At 37.3% G+C, this 12632-nt stretch overlaps 1 protein-coding gene across 6 annotated transcripts in view; it reads left to right on the forward strand.

The window, feature by feature from the left end:
- LOC136041252 (adenylate cyclase type 3-like) overlaps positions 1 to 12632 on the forward strand; it is a 248448-nt gene that overhangs the window by 48713 nt on the left and 187103 nt on the right. For all 6 annotated transcript variants that reach the window (XM_065725862.1, XM_065725859.1, XM_065725858.1 and 3 more), the window contains exon 4: positions 3012 to 3123. In XM_065725862.1, the coding sequence (XP_065581934.1) occupies positions 3012 to 3123 (112 nt within the window). The remainder of the gene's footprint in view (positions 1 to 3011; positions 3124 to 12632) is intronic.

Genomic DNA, 12632 nt, shown 5'->3' on the forward strand with positions numbered 1-12632 from the left:
CTCGTAATACCTCACTCTTTACGCTAAAGTATTTTTAGCAATTTTAACTATTTATTCTACGGCCTTTTTGATTCATGGATCATTCTTAAGGAATTGGGACAAAATTTAAGCTTTAGTGTAAAGAGCGAGGTATCGGCAAGGGGTGAGCCCCCTCATATACGCAATAAAACATACGAATATAGAAGTTCGCTACGTAAGTTCATTTGTAAGTTACGTATATTTTTACCTATGAAAACGTTCGTAAAAAATTAAATGTTATAGTTGCCTTTTTAATTAATCAAAAATTGGAGGGCAACTAGGCCTCCTCCCTCGCTCCTTTTTTCTCAAAATCTTCCGATTAAAACTATGAAGAAGCCATTTAGCCCCAAAAAATTAATATGCAAATTTCGTTTTAATTATTTATGTGCGGAGAGCTAAGATCAAAACATGCATTAATTCAAAAACGTCCAGAAATTAAACAAAAAACAAGTGTTTTTAAATGAAAGTAAGAAGCAAGATTAAAACTTAAAATGAACAGAAATTACTCCGTATATGAAAGTGGCTTTTCCTCCTCAACGCCCCGCTCTCTACGCTAAAGTTTTTACTGTTTTAAAATGTAGAATTAAGAGAAAGAGTTAAGAGAGACTTTAGCGTAAAGAGCGGGGTGTTGAGGAGGAAAAGCCCTAAATGAAAATCACACCACCAGATTCAGCATATCAAAAGAACTTATTGTAGAGGTTTCAATCTCCTCTGTTCAATAATGTAGAAATTTCTATTATTTTTTTCAAAAGAAAGACCACGAATGTGTGTTTATTTGTTTTTTTCCAGGGATGATCGTTTCGACCAATTGGTCCTAGAATATTGGGAGAGGGCTCACTCAAACAAAAATAAAAGTTTTAGTACCCTTTTTCAGTTTCAATTTTGTTTCAATTCCTTAAGAACGATCTGAAACACAAAATTCATTTAATTAGAACAATAAGAAGCTTTTATTATACTACTAAAAACTTTAACGTAAAGAGCAAGGTGTTGAGGTAGGGACAATCCCCATCATATGCGTAGTTCTGTTGCTTTTAAGTTCTAATGTTACTCCTTACTCTAAGTTGGAAAACATTTTTTTTTTTTATTTAATTAGTTTTTTAAGCCAACCATCCATGAAACCATGGACATCAGAACAAGAAACCAAGGACATCATACAAATAATATTCGAAATTTTCTTGATTTAGAATCGCATTAAAGAGTAAAAAACATGGTGGAGGGGTAGGGAGGCGATTCGGACCTTTTTTGATTTTTTTTTTTTAATCACTCTGGGTTTTGCAACGAATCTGTTAATAGCATCAGTCCTTGTAAAGAAAACATCTAAATAATTACATACTTTTCTTTTCCAGTTGCAGCTGATGTTAGTAAATAGTTTATATTCTAAGCTTTAGGTTATTCTATGTGAAGGTATGTAAGTAGAAATATTTTGTTAATTTATTTCTTAGTTTAGTTGTGTTTAGTTTAGTTTGTATTTATTGTGGTGAAGATTTTTTTTACATCTTTGTTTATTATATGCGCAACAAGCCATAAGGCTTACCAGTATTGTTAATTAAAATTCAGTGAATAACGAGACTTTATAATGGAAGAAAGAGTTTAAAAACACTGTGGAAAGAGAATTATATGCCTAGCAAAATTTATAAGATTAAATTTAGATTTTTTCTTTGAGGATTTTTTCGCATTGGTTAACCCGAATTCCTTTTGTTTTCTTACACTGTGAAACTTGAAAATTTCCTAATTTGTATTTCCTATTGCTTGCCTAGTTCAGACTTCATTTTGTCATACAAATCAGAGGGTCAGACTGCCCGAAGCTATTGGATATTACTTCCTGGAAGTTTTGTGGAAACCATTCTAACAGGATGGGATGGAAAGATGGGAAATAGTGTTTTTTTTCCAATAAATGAGTTCACTATGCTAAAAATGTGTGTACAACAATCTGACAAGAGACAACAGAGATAGCAGGTAGCATGCAAGTGATTTTTTTTTCTTTTTCGAGGGAAGACATTTTTTTTTAAATGCAAGAAAAGGTGAATAACATGGAAGATATATAAATTATATTAAGAAATCGGGAGCTCAGAATGGATAGGCATGGCTCCAAAGCTCCGCCTGTTCTGCTCATATGCTTACTTGAAACGCAATAAAATAATGTTTTACCTAATTTATCATATGACAATTCTTTTTAAACTAAAAGGAACCATTGTGACGAAAGTATTGCATGAAATCCTTTGTTCGACATTTTGGATGATTATAAAATTTAATTATCGGATGATTATAGAAGTGTCAGCACATATTTTAACCTCCACATTTCGTTTTTCTAAAGGTATTTCCAGCTAAGACACAAAGTCTCCAGAAATTGTTATTGCTGTGTGTGCTGCTCCACATGAGAGACCAGATGAAAAGTGATTTAAAATTGTCTTTATACGTTTTTGTTTGGATACTTTTTGTTGGAAATTAAGTGAGAAAAGTAGGCGCGTGTAGCTGACTGATTGAAAATTCCAATTTGTCAATGACTTTCTTAGCACTCTCTGATTTTTTTCCAGTCTAGAGTACCGAGTGTTATTCACTGATGAAATCAGTCCACCAGTCTTTTTTTCCTTTAGTCCAGGGCTCCAAGCGTTGGTTTTTGATGAAGTACGAAATCTTGTTTTTCTTTTTAGTTATTATACTAAAAGGCAACTAAAAGGAATAAGCTACGCTGAATAAGCTCAAGAATTACTCTCCTTCTTGTTTGTTTGTATTTTTTTGGCTTAACTCCTGACATCTTAGGTCTATGAATTTTAAAATTTAGGGAAAAAGTGAAAATGTAAAAGTTTGACTGATATTATTAGATTTTTATTACTAGTCACTTTTTATTACTAGTTACTGAATAGTATGTTCATTTCTTTCCACACAAAATTTTGAGGATCCATGGATGTTGGTTTCCACTATTTTGCTTTGTTCTTTTTTTTACAAACAAACATCAAAGTATGCTAAATGATCTGATATAGAATTTTTTTCAGTATCCTTTATGCTGATATTGTTGGCTTCACTGCTATTTCTTCCACCTACCCTGCATCGGAATTGGTGAGAATTCTTAACGAACTATTTGGAAGATTTGACAAGCTCGCCCAAGTAAGTTTAAATCAATTACTTAAAGCATGAAAATTAGAACTTGGAATGTTACAACGTTAAAAAATGACTATCGCATCGACATTTTGACTGACGAATTCAGACGGTTTGAACTAGGTTTCTTAGGAGTTTCAGAAACTCATATCCCAGGGGTAGGAAGCATGAAATTAGGTGACATAAAATGTGTTTACTCAGGCAGGAAGGATGGGGTACATAGACAGGGAGTAGGGCTCATGATGAACAAGGAAGCTGCTAAGTCTTGTTTTGGCTGGGAAGGTATTAATAATAGAATACTAATTGCTCATTTTATGACTAAAAAGTTCAGGGTATCAGTTATAGTTGTATATTCCCCTGTTGAACTAACTGATGGAGATACTAGAGACTCAGATGAATTTTACTTACAGTTACAGGAGCAAATAGACAGGGTACCAGGTAGAAATATGGTGTTTTTGCTAGGAGATTTTAATGCCTAGGCTGGTAGAAATAGGGACAGAGGGTATCCTAGCCTAGATAAATTTGGTGTAGGAAAAGAAAACAGTAATGGCTATAGACTTTTGCAATTTTGTAGGTATAACAACCTAGTTATAACCAATACGGTGTTTGGTCACAAAATGGCCCATAAGTTGACATGGTATTCACGTGATGGTAAGATAGCAAACCTTATTGATTATGTTATTGTAAATAGAAGACTAGCAGGATCAATACAAAATACTAGGGTGTATAGGAGTGCTGTTATTGACATTAAAAGTAAAGATCACGATCTAGTAGTGTCTAAGGTTAATTTAAAGCTGAAATTTTGGAAGGGTAACTACCTCCCGGAAAGTTATGATGTTGGTAAACTCCAGGGTAAAAATTTGAGAAAAAACATCCAGGAACAGTTGAATGCTAAACTTGAGAGTTTAAAATTTGACAATGTGGAAGAAGGATGGAATAATTTCAAAAAACAATTTGTGAAGTTGTTGATGGTGTCTTAGGGAAGTGTGCTAAGACTGCAACTAGGAATATTACTGAACAATCTTTAGGTTTAACAGAGAGTAGAAGGGGTTTGTACAAGAATTATCTGAGTGATAGGTCGTATGAAAACAAAAGGAATGTAAAGAAAGTGGAGAAAGCATTAAAATATGAACAAAGGAGATGTGAAGTGGAGGCCATGGATAAAATTGCTGAGGATCTGGAAGATGCGGCTAGACGGCATAATAGTAAAATATTATACTGGCATGTTAATAAATTGAAAGGGAGTAACCAATCCGGACTAGTCCCAGTTAAAGATAGAAATGAGGCCACAATTATTGATAAGGAAAAAGTTAAAGAAAGATGATTGGAACCTTTTGAGAATGTGCTAAACCGAGACACAGTTGCAGGAAAAGATATAGATGAAAATGAAAAAGTTTGTGATACCTTGGATGTTAAGGAAGATTTGTTTAGTGAGGAAGAATTAGCGACAGTACTAAATAATAATAATAATAATTTATTTATAACCCACAAAGTACATTAAACTGTGGAGTAAACACACACAAAAAAGAAAAAACAAGTCAAAAAACCATAACAACATAAATAAGATAGCAGCATAACAACATACAACATAAGTAAATTACCTCAATTCAAAAAATGGCCAAAGAGGGTCAAAAACACCAATCATTTGCCGAGTTTTAAGACATATATCTTTAGATAAATGTTTCAGTCGCGAGGGCGCATCAACGATGTCAAATTTAGAAACGACTGTATGATTCCGATACCACCGAGGCAGACGCAGCAAATACTTGCAATACTTAAAATATCCTGAGCGTATTTTCTTTGTATCCTTCTTGCGAAGGAGGAAAGCAAAACCAGAAAGATAAAAAACACCAGGGGCACAAAAACTAGAATAAAGACGGCATAGTCCTTTTCGGTTATACACCACGATTTGGTGAAATTTTTGCGTACCCAACCCGCATACTTTTCAGCAGGCTGGACGTAATAACGGAGCAAGTAGACGAAAGTGACGTGGAAAAAGAGAGACCCAACCATTTAATACTTGATGAACATGGTATAGTTGTAGAACCCAAGCAAAGAGGTGATGCTGGTGGAGGACTCCCAAAACACAAAAACTCACATTTGGAGGCATTAACTGAAAGGCCTACTGTGGATAGTGCGGCTGAAAGCCGGTAAAAGTTGGTAATTAGACTATTTTTTGTCCGGCTAAGAAGCAGAACATCATCAGCATATGCAACGTGACTAATGCCTAAATTATCATTGTAAAAAATTGACGGTTGAAGACACGAAGCTAAAACACATTTAAATATGCTCGGGGATAACACGGCACCTTGCCTAACGCCTTTTTTAACAGGAATATACTCCCCTACAGTACCATTCTACTTCACCCTAACTGATGAATTAGCACACCAATACTTAAGCACGGAAACAATAGAAAGGTTGACACCTGAGGCTGCTAGAGAAAACAAAGCATTTGAATGAATTACATTGTCAAAAGCACTAGATATGTCAACAGTCAAACAATACAGGGTACTTTTTTGAGCAACAGCTTGTTTCATTAGCCGACCCACAATATGGTGAGCTTTAACGCAGCCGATACCTTTTCTAAAACCAAGCTGGAAGGGTGTAAAATTGCACTTGGAGTTAATGGCCGGTAGCAGTACATATTCAAATATCTTACTAACAAAACAAGACACAGAGATAGGACGGTAATTAGAGCAAGCACTGGGGTCCTTACCCCTCTTGACTATGGGAGATATACAACCGGACAAAAAACTATCTGGCACAACGGACTGTGCCAAACACATCTGAAACAATAACTGCAAATTTTTCAGCAGTTCAGGACAATCATAAGCAAAAAACTTGAAGCAAAGACCATCACTATCGAGAGACTCAGACTTATTCACTTGCTAAGAGCTCGGAGTATAACACCAGATTCCACCGACAACACTTGAGATTGGTTGATACGAATTGGGAGGATTGAGTTGACAAGCTTTGTAAAATGATTTTGGAGATTAATATTAAATGAAAGCAAAATATTTTTATAATGAGAAACGAAGTCACATAGCCGAAGAGATGAATTAATTGGAGGTGAACACTTTACAGTGTTTATAACACGATCCCAGGATTTCTTGTCACAAGGACCATCCCAGGCATTCAGTCCCAGGCATTCAGAAGGACGATCACAGGCTATCCACATAAGGAGCCAGAACTTAGCTTTTTGTTTAGCCATTTTCACTTTTTGGATCAACTTTCCAAAAGGGATTGCGAGTACCCGTTCGCACGCACTCGAAGGGTACAGCTTTTTTAGCGGTAGACTTTAGACAGAACACTATTTTCTGATAATACGAGTTGATATCTATCCGAGTTGAAGTTGTAGATACAGATGTTTTCAATTAGTGGAAAGGCATTTTAATGGATGTTAATAACTGGGACAATGTCAATACATAAAGTGGAACATTGGTATTTTCCCAATTTAACTTTGAGAACCACTTGGGAGAGTTACGTTGCACAGAGCTCGCCATGGAGCAAGATAGTTGGCACGTGATTGGTAAATGATCGTCGTCGATTTTAGAGTCGTCCACATGAACTATTGATGAAAATAGAGTTGAATCTGACACAATTACATGATCATGGTTGGAAGTAAGACCACCAAGATTGTGAATTTAAGTAAATAAAAGATCTTTATCAGCAAGATGGAATCCTCCGGGTAGTGAATCGAGAAAGATTTCAGATCGGTTAGAATTAGATAATAAGTCAGTGTTCATGTCGCCAGCGAGAACCCATTTGGTATTTTTATTTGAAAGGTCGCTAAGTAGTCTTCGTAGGCGATTACATGCTTGTGAAAAACTAGACAATGACTGCACAGTCTTTTTATTAATGGGTAAATAAATGTTTATAAATGCGGTATCACCACATTTTATCGCTAAGATGTTAGCGTCGCTTTGTAATAATATCGGCTGAGTCTTGGGTCTGAAATAGATGGCCAGACCTCCTGATGGTCTACCACGGGTTTTCTGGGCTGCTCTCAAGAAGGTATAATGGGTCCGAAAAAACTTTAGGCTATCAACATTCACTTTAGAGAGAAGGTGCTCCTGTAGAAACACAACATCATTTTCAAGCAGCTCACTAATCAATAGATCCTTGTCTTTTGTACCATTAATATTAAGAGACACAAAGCTAAACGGAGTTTGACCATTCATTTATTAGCGTTGTTGAGAGCCGATCGGAGAGCTTTGCATTTTAGACTAAAACTTACGTGTTCCATAGTGCAATTTGCCCATTTTGGCGAGGCTTGGCAAGGGTTTTCCTTGGAATTCACATGAGGGCCAGAACATCTGGAACACTTGGGATGTGCTGGTGAGCGGGGACAAGCTCCAATCAGGTGATCAGTACTTTGACAACGAAAGCATCGACGCGCAATGGTTTGAAAGGGCTTAGCACGAAAAATTCCGTACCCAATACGGATTCCCGACTCCAGTACCGCGTTGAGAGCGGTTTTGTCGATAAACTCGAGGCGAAAAGTGCGAGAATTGCCGATTTGATTAGCACTAATAAGTCCTTCCACTGAGGCCTCTAAATCAGCTCTTGAATAGTTATGGGGTATTTCACGGACAACAGCTAAAAGCTTTTTATCAATTACATTGGTTTCAACGTTTGGAATGGAGCTAGTAACAGCTGCAGCCAGCGTGTCGGCCGAGCGCATATCACGTACCATCACAACCCAGCTTCTGCTGTGTTGCTTAGATTTCAGATTTACGATCCCGTCGTGACCATCCAACGTTTCGAGCTTCTTCATGCGAAGGATAGGGTCGCTGAGCTCCGGGGGTGGGTTTCTTACAATGACAGTGTAGAACGGTTTTTTCGTATTTTGAGTAGGGGCTACAAGCTTAGACTGTCCCTCAGTAACCTTGGACGCAATATCACGCAGCTGTTCAAGACAAGAGTTCACCTTGGCACTGAGGGTACTGAAGGGATCAACAGGGATCATTGGCACTTCGCTGGGACATTTGATAACAAAGTCCGGAAGCTTTATGTTCTGGGAATCGCACTTTACAAGCGAAGAAATAATGTCCGAAGCACAGTTTAATGCAGCATTGGCTCCTACGCGCTTTGATGGGACTTCAGTCGGAAAAAGCTTTAAAAAAAGCAATTTACGGGTCTCACAAAGAGAAGAAGACTCGAAGAAATCGGCCATTTACTCTTTTATCGTATCGGGCGAAACTCCTTTAGCAAGATTTTTCTGTACAAAGCACAGGATAGGATTGTAGAAAAGTTCATCTTCGCACCAATTACCAGTTCCCATTTTCTCTAGATTGAAGGTTCACTTGCGAGAGAAGTAAGGGAAGCGTTGGAGGCTGCCTACCTTGTCCCCGCAATTTAAGGGACAAGCCCGGCGGGTACCCCGGCTCTTGCAAACAGCTCCCTTGAACTCTGAATCAATACTAAAAGGACTAAAAAATAATAAGGCTCCAGGTACTGATAGTGTGATTAATGAGTATATGGTGGCTCTGAGGTTAGGAATAAGTTACTGAAGATTATGAACATGATTTTCGAAAAAGGGGAAGTACCCAATGATTTTAGGAAAACCTTAATTAAACCACTGCATAAGAAAGGTGACAAGAGTGAGTGTCGTAATTATCGAGGCATTAGCCTGGTCTCTGTAGGTAGCAAATTACTGAGTAAGATGATACTTTTTAGACTGAAAGATGCTGTAGACAAAGTTTTAAGGGAAGAACAATGCGGTTTTAGAAAAGGTAGAGGATGTGTCGACCAAGTTTTCACTCTTAGGTTAATAATTGAGAAGTCCATTCGTTGTCAAACACCTTTGGTCCTCAGTTTTATCGATTATGAACAAGCTTTCGATTCTGTTGATAGAAGAGCGTTAGCAAAGGTCTTATCCTTAGATGGTATACCAGAAAAATACATTAAAGTGATTTGTGCTGTGTACGAGAATAATTCTGCTGCGGTTAAGGTAGGAAATGAGGTTAGCAACTGGTTTTGTAGTAAATGAGGAGTTAAGCAGGGTTGTTCTATTCCCCTTTATATGGATCATTTTGATGGACTTCGTCTTAAGGAGCATCGGAAAGGCAATTGGAGACCACGGAATCAAATGGGGAGGAAAACCGCTCCTGGACTTAGATTATGCTGATGATTTAAGCATATTAGATGAAAGTGTGAGCAAAATGAATGAATTTTTAGAGGTCTTGCGACTTCAGGGTGCTAAAATAGGCTTGAAAATAATATTAAGAAGAGTAAGTCACTAAGGCTAAGAATAAGTGAAGATGAAAAGGTGACATTGGGTAACGAAAAGATTGATCAGGTTGGGAGCTTCACTTACCTTGGTAGTATTATTAGTAAAGATGGCGAGAGCAGTGAAGATGTTAAAAGCAGAATAGCTAAGGCTCAGGGTGTTTTTTTCACAGTTAAAAAAAGTTTGGAAGAATAGAAAGATAAGTCTGCAAACCAAGATTAGAATATTGGAAGCTACAGTGATGACAGTGGTCAAATATGGCTCTGAAGCATGGGTGCTCTGAAAAGCAGATGAAAATTTACTAGATGTTTTCCAGAGAAATTGCCTACGGATTGTTCTGGGTACCCGGCTGACTGACCGTATTGCAAACAGTAGGTTGTACGAAAAATGTGATTCAATCCCGCTTTCTAGGGCTATAATGAAAGAAAGGTTTGATGGCTTGGCCCCGTTCTGCAGATGAAGGATGACAGATTACCGAAGATTGTCCTTTTTGGCCAACCTTCTGGGGCTACACGGAAAGCAGGTCGTCCTTGTCTGGGTTGGGAGGATGTCATAAATAAAGATTTAAAGGAAATGGGTACTTCCTGGGAGGGTGTAAAGAGGGAGGCTACGAATAGATTAGGTTGGAGGAGGAGCGTGCGTAGCTGTGTTGGCCTCAGGCGGCTTGGTGCTGCAGTGAGTTATTAGTAGTAGTAGTAGTAGTAGGCAAATATTTTGATCTTGCCTTAGTTCCGGTTGGCTGATATCTAAGACTAAATATAATCATGTCACTTACGCCAGCAACCCTTTGGCTACATGTAATACGTATTCTGGCTCCACAGTTAGCAATGGATATAGAATTGATTGCGAGGGGAGAGCAAGGGATGGGGGATACCAAATAAATGACTACCTAATTCTTGTCCGATCCTTCTAACCATCAAATAGCAATCAAAGTGGATAAGATACCGAATTTGGGCCGTGTTACTTTCATTTTTGCAATTGAAAGGCCTTCAACTACAACTTTAACCTTTAATTGGTTTTATTCCGACCGAACGTACCTTAAATCCCCTGAAAATCAGGGTTCTTGAAAAGACCCCATTTCCACACGAGTTTACTGTTTACTGTCAGGCTGACTACTGTCTGGATACTCATATACTGTCTGAAGTTACTCCAATGTTCACTACACTAAACTCTTATTATAGGCATATTAGAGGTTACTATCAAAAATATTTTAAATGTTAATCTAGGTTCTTCCATATAGCATTCTATAATGTCAGTCTAAATACTTTATTTACATATCTCGTATTTTATGCGACTCTTTATATTTCGGTGATGGTGATCTAGAACCTCCAAAACCCTCCCCCTGGTAACTCCATTACTACTGCCAATAGTTCATGGCGGCATTAAACAGCCTAAGAGCAGCAACCGGGAATGTTCCTCCTCCTCTCATGTCTGCTAAGTGCTTCCCTCTGTAATCCCTTTTATGAACTCTCTGCATCCTTTAAATCATTCCAAATTACCTCTCCCAATGTCACTTGAGAACACCTTTTTTTGCCAGGCCCATGAAACTACTGTACATAAATTCATTTACAGAAAAAAAAGATAAGTGATTTTGGTAAAGCCGTTTTCTGCAAAACAATTTGAACTCAACATGTCATTCCTGGAATAAAATAATACCAATATTTTACTGTCGTACATACTTAATTTATTTATATTTTATTTAAGATCAATTATTAGCAAAACAATTAACACAACCACTCGCCCTCCAAATGCCAGGATATGATATGGAGGAGGAATAAACCTCCCGCCTCCTGGAATATTCCCTAGATATTTCGGATACAAATGAACTTTTGGAGTCATCATGCACCCCTCTCCCTAGAAACACAATGGCCGACCCACTGGTTCTCTACCAAAATTGGCCCCCATTCTCATATGTTGAATTTTATAGAGTTATTTCCGTCAAGTTACTCATCTTTTTTGAGCCGCATTTTTTTTTTATATCAAACAAGTTTTCTAGGGATCGTAGCTTTTGATGGGTATCCTTAAGCCCGAGAAATTTTGTATATTCAGAATCACCTTAAAAAGCTGACTGTGTTGATATATGTAATGTTATCAAAATCGTTTCTGTTTAAAGTTTCAGTTACTATTAGCCGCGGCCACTTCTTGCTTACAGATTGTAACCACTAGGCCTAGTAACACAAACCGTTCGAGTTTAGATTGAAAGCGAACTATACGCTTTTCTAAGCGAAAAGATGAAACTCCAAGGAAAATCCGATGCGAGCTTCGAAAACATGTTACAAAAGACTGATCTTGTGACGGAAAAAGATGGCCTTACTTTTACGAAAATATTTTTCCAATAAAAGTCACAAATTGTGAGAGCTGCAAAAACAGAAAGAATCAGCTTTTTCTTGTGAGTGGAATGTCATCACTACAAATCAAAGAAAACAGAGAAAAAGTATGGAGTCAAAGCTGACTCAAAACAGATTCAACCTTGAGAAAAACAGTCAGGAACGCAAGTCTCATGTTGACAAAGAAAAGGACGATTAGGACCATGGGATAGACTACGACCTTGGCATTTTTTCAGGAGCTGCTTAGAAAACAAACTTTCATAATGAAACAATAAATGCTGAAAAGTTTTGGAAAAGGAAAACAACGATAAAAGGCTGAAAAAATGAGAACTCCAAAGGATAATGGATGACACAATGAAAATAATAGAAGACCTGCAAGGCAAAATTATTATATAGAGGATTACGATCGAGAATAAATTATTAACTCTAGATCACAGGACGACTGATTTCTGATGGCCAAACGTTTATAGCGACGTCGCTTTTTAATCCTTCGATATAGTCTCTAGGTTCAGATGGCTAGGACACGTTCTGCGGATAAGGATGCCGGGCTGGCAAAGGTCGTCCTTGTCGACCAACTATGCAAATAGCAACAAAGACAATAGCGTCGCTTTTTTTTATTCTGCTTTAAGCAGCCATGTTTTTTACGACCCCAGTCATTCAATACTTTTTTAAAAATCCTCCCTCATTAGCAATGACTTAGGTATAAAACCAGTTGTTCGTGAAGCCATTTAAATTGAACTCAAAATTAATAATAAAGTGTCTTTAAGATATTGGGGGGGAATATTCACTAAATGGTTTATACAAAACGATTTAACATCATGGTTTATTAAAAACGATTTAACAAATTATATTACAAAACCAGCAGTCAATACCTTTGAGGCTAGATGCCAAAACGGCAAGAATAGCCTTGAAAGCTTGTTCTTAATTATTTTTATTTTGCTTGAATGGATTGCCTATTT

This window comes from Artemia franciscana, unplaced genomic scaffold, assembly GCF_032884065.1.
Source record: "Artemia franciscana unplaced genomic scaffold, ASM3288406v1 PGA_scaffold_1180, whole genome shotgun sequence".
In the NCBI taxonomy this organism is placed as follows: domain Eukaryota; kingdom Metazoa; phylum Arthropoda; class Branchiopoda; order Anostraca; family Artemiidae; genus Artemia; species Artemia franciscana.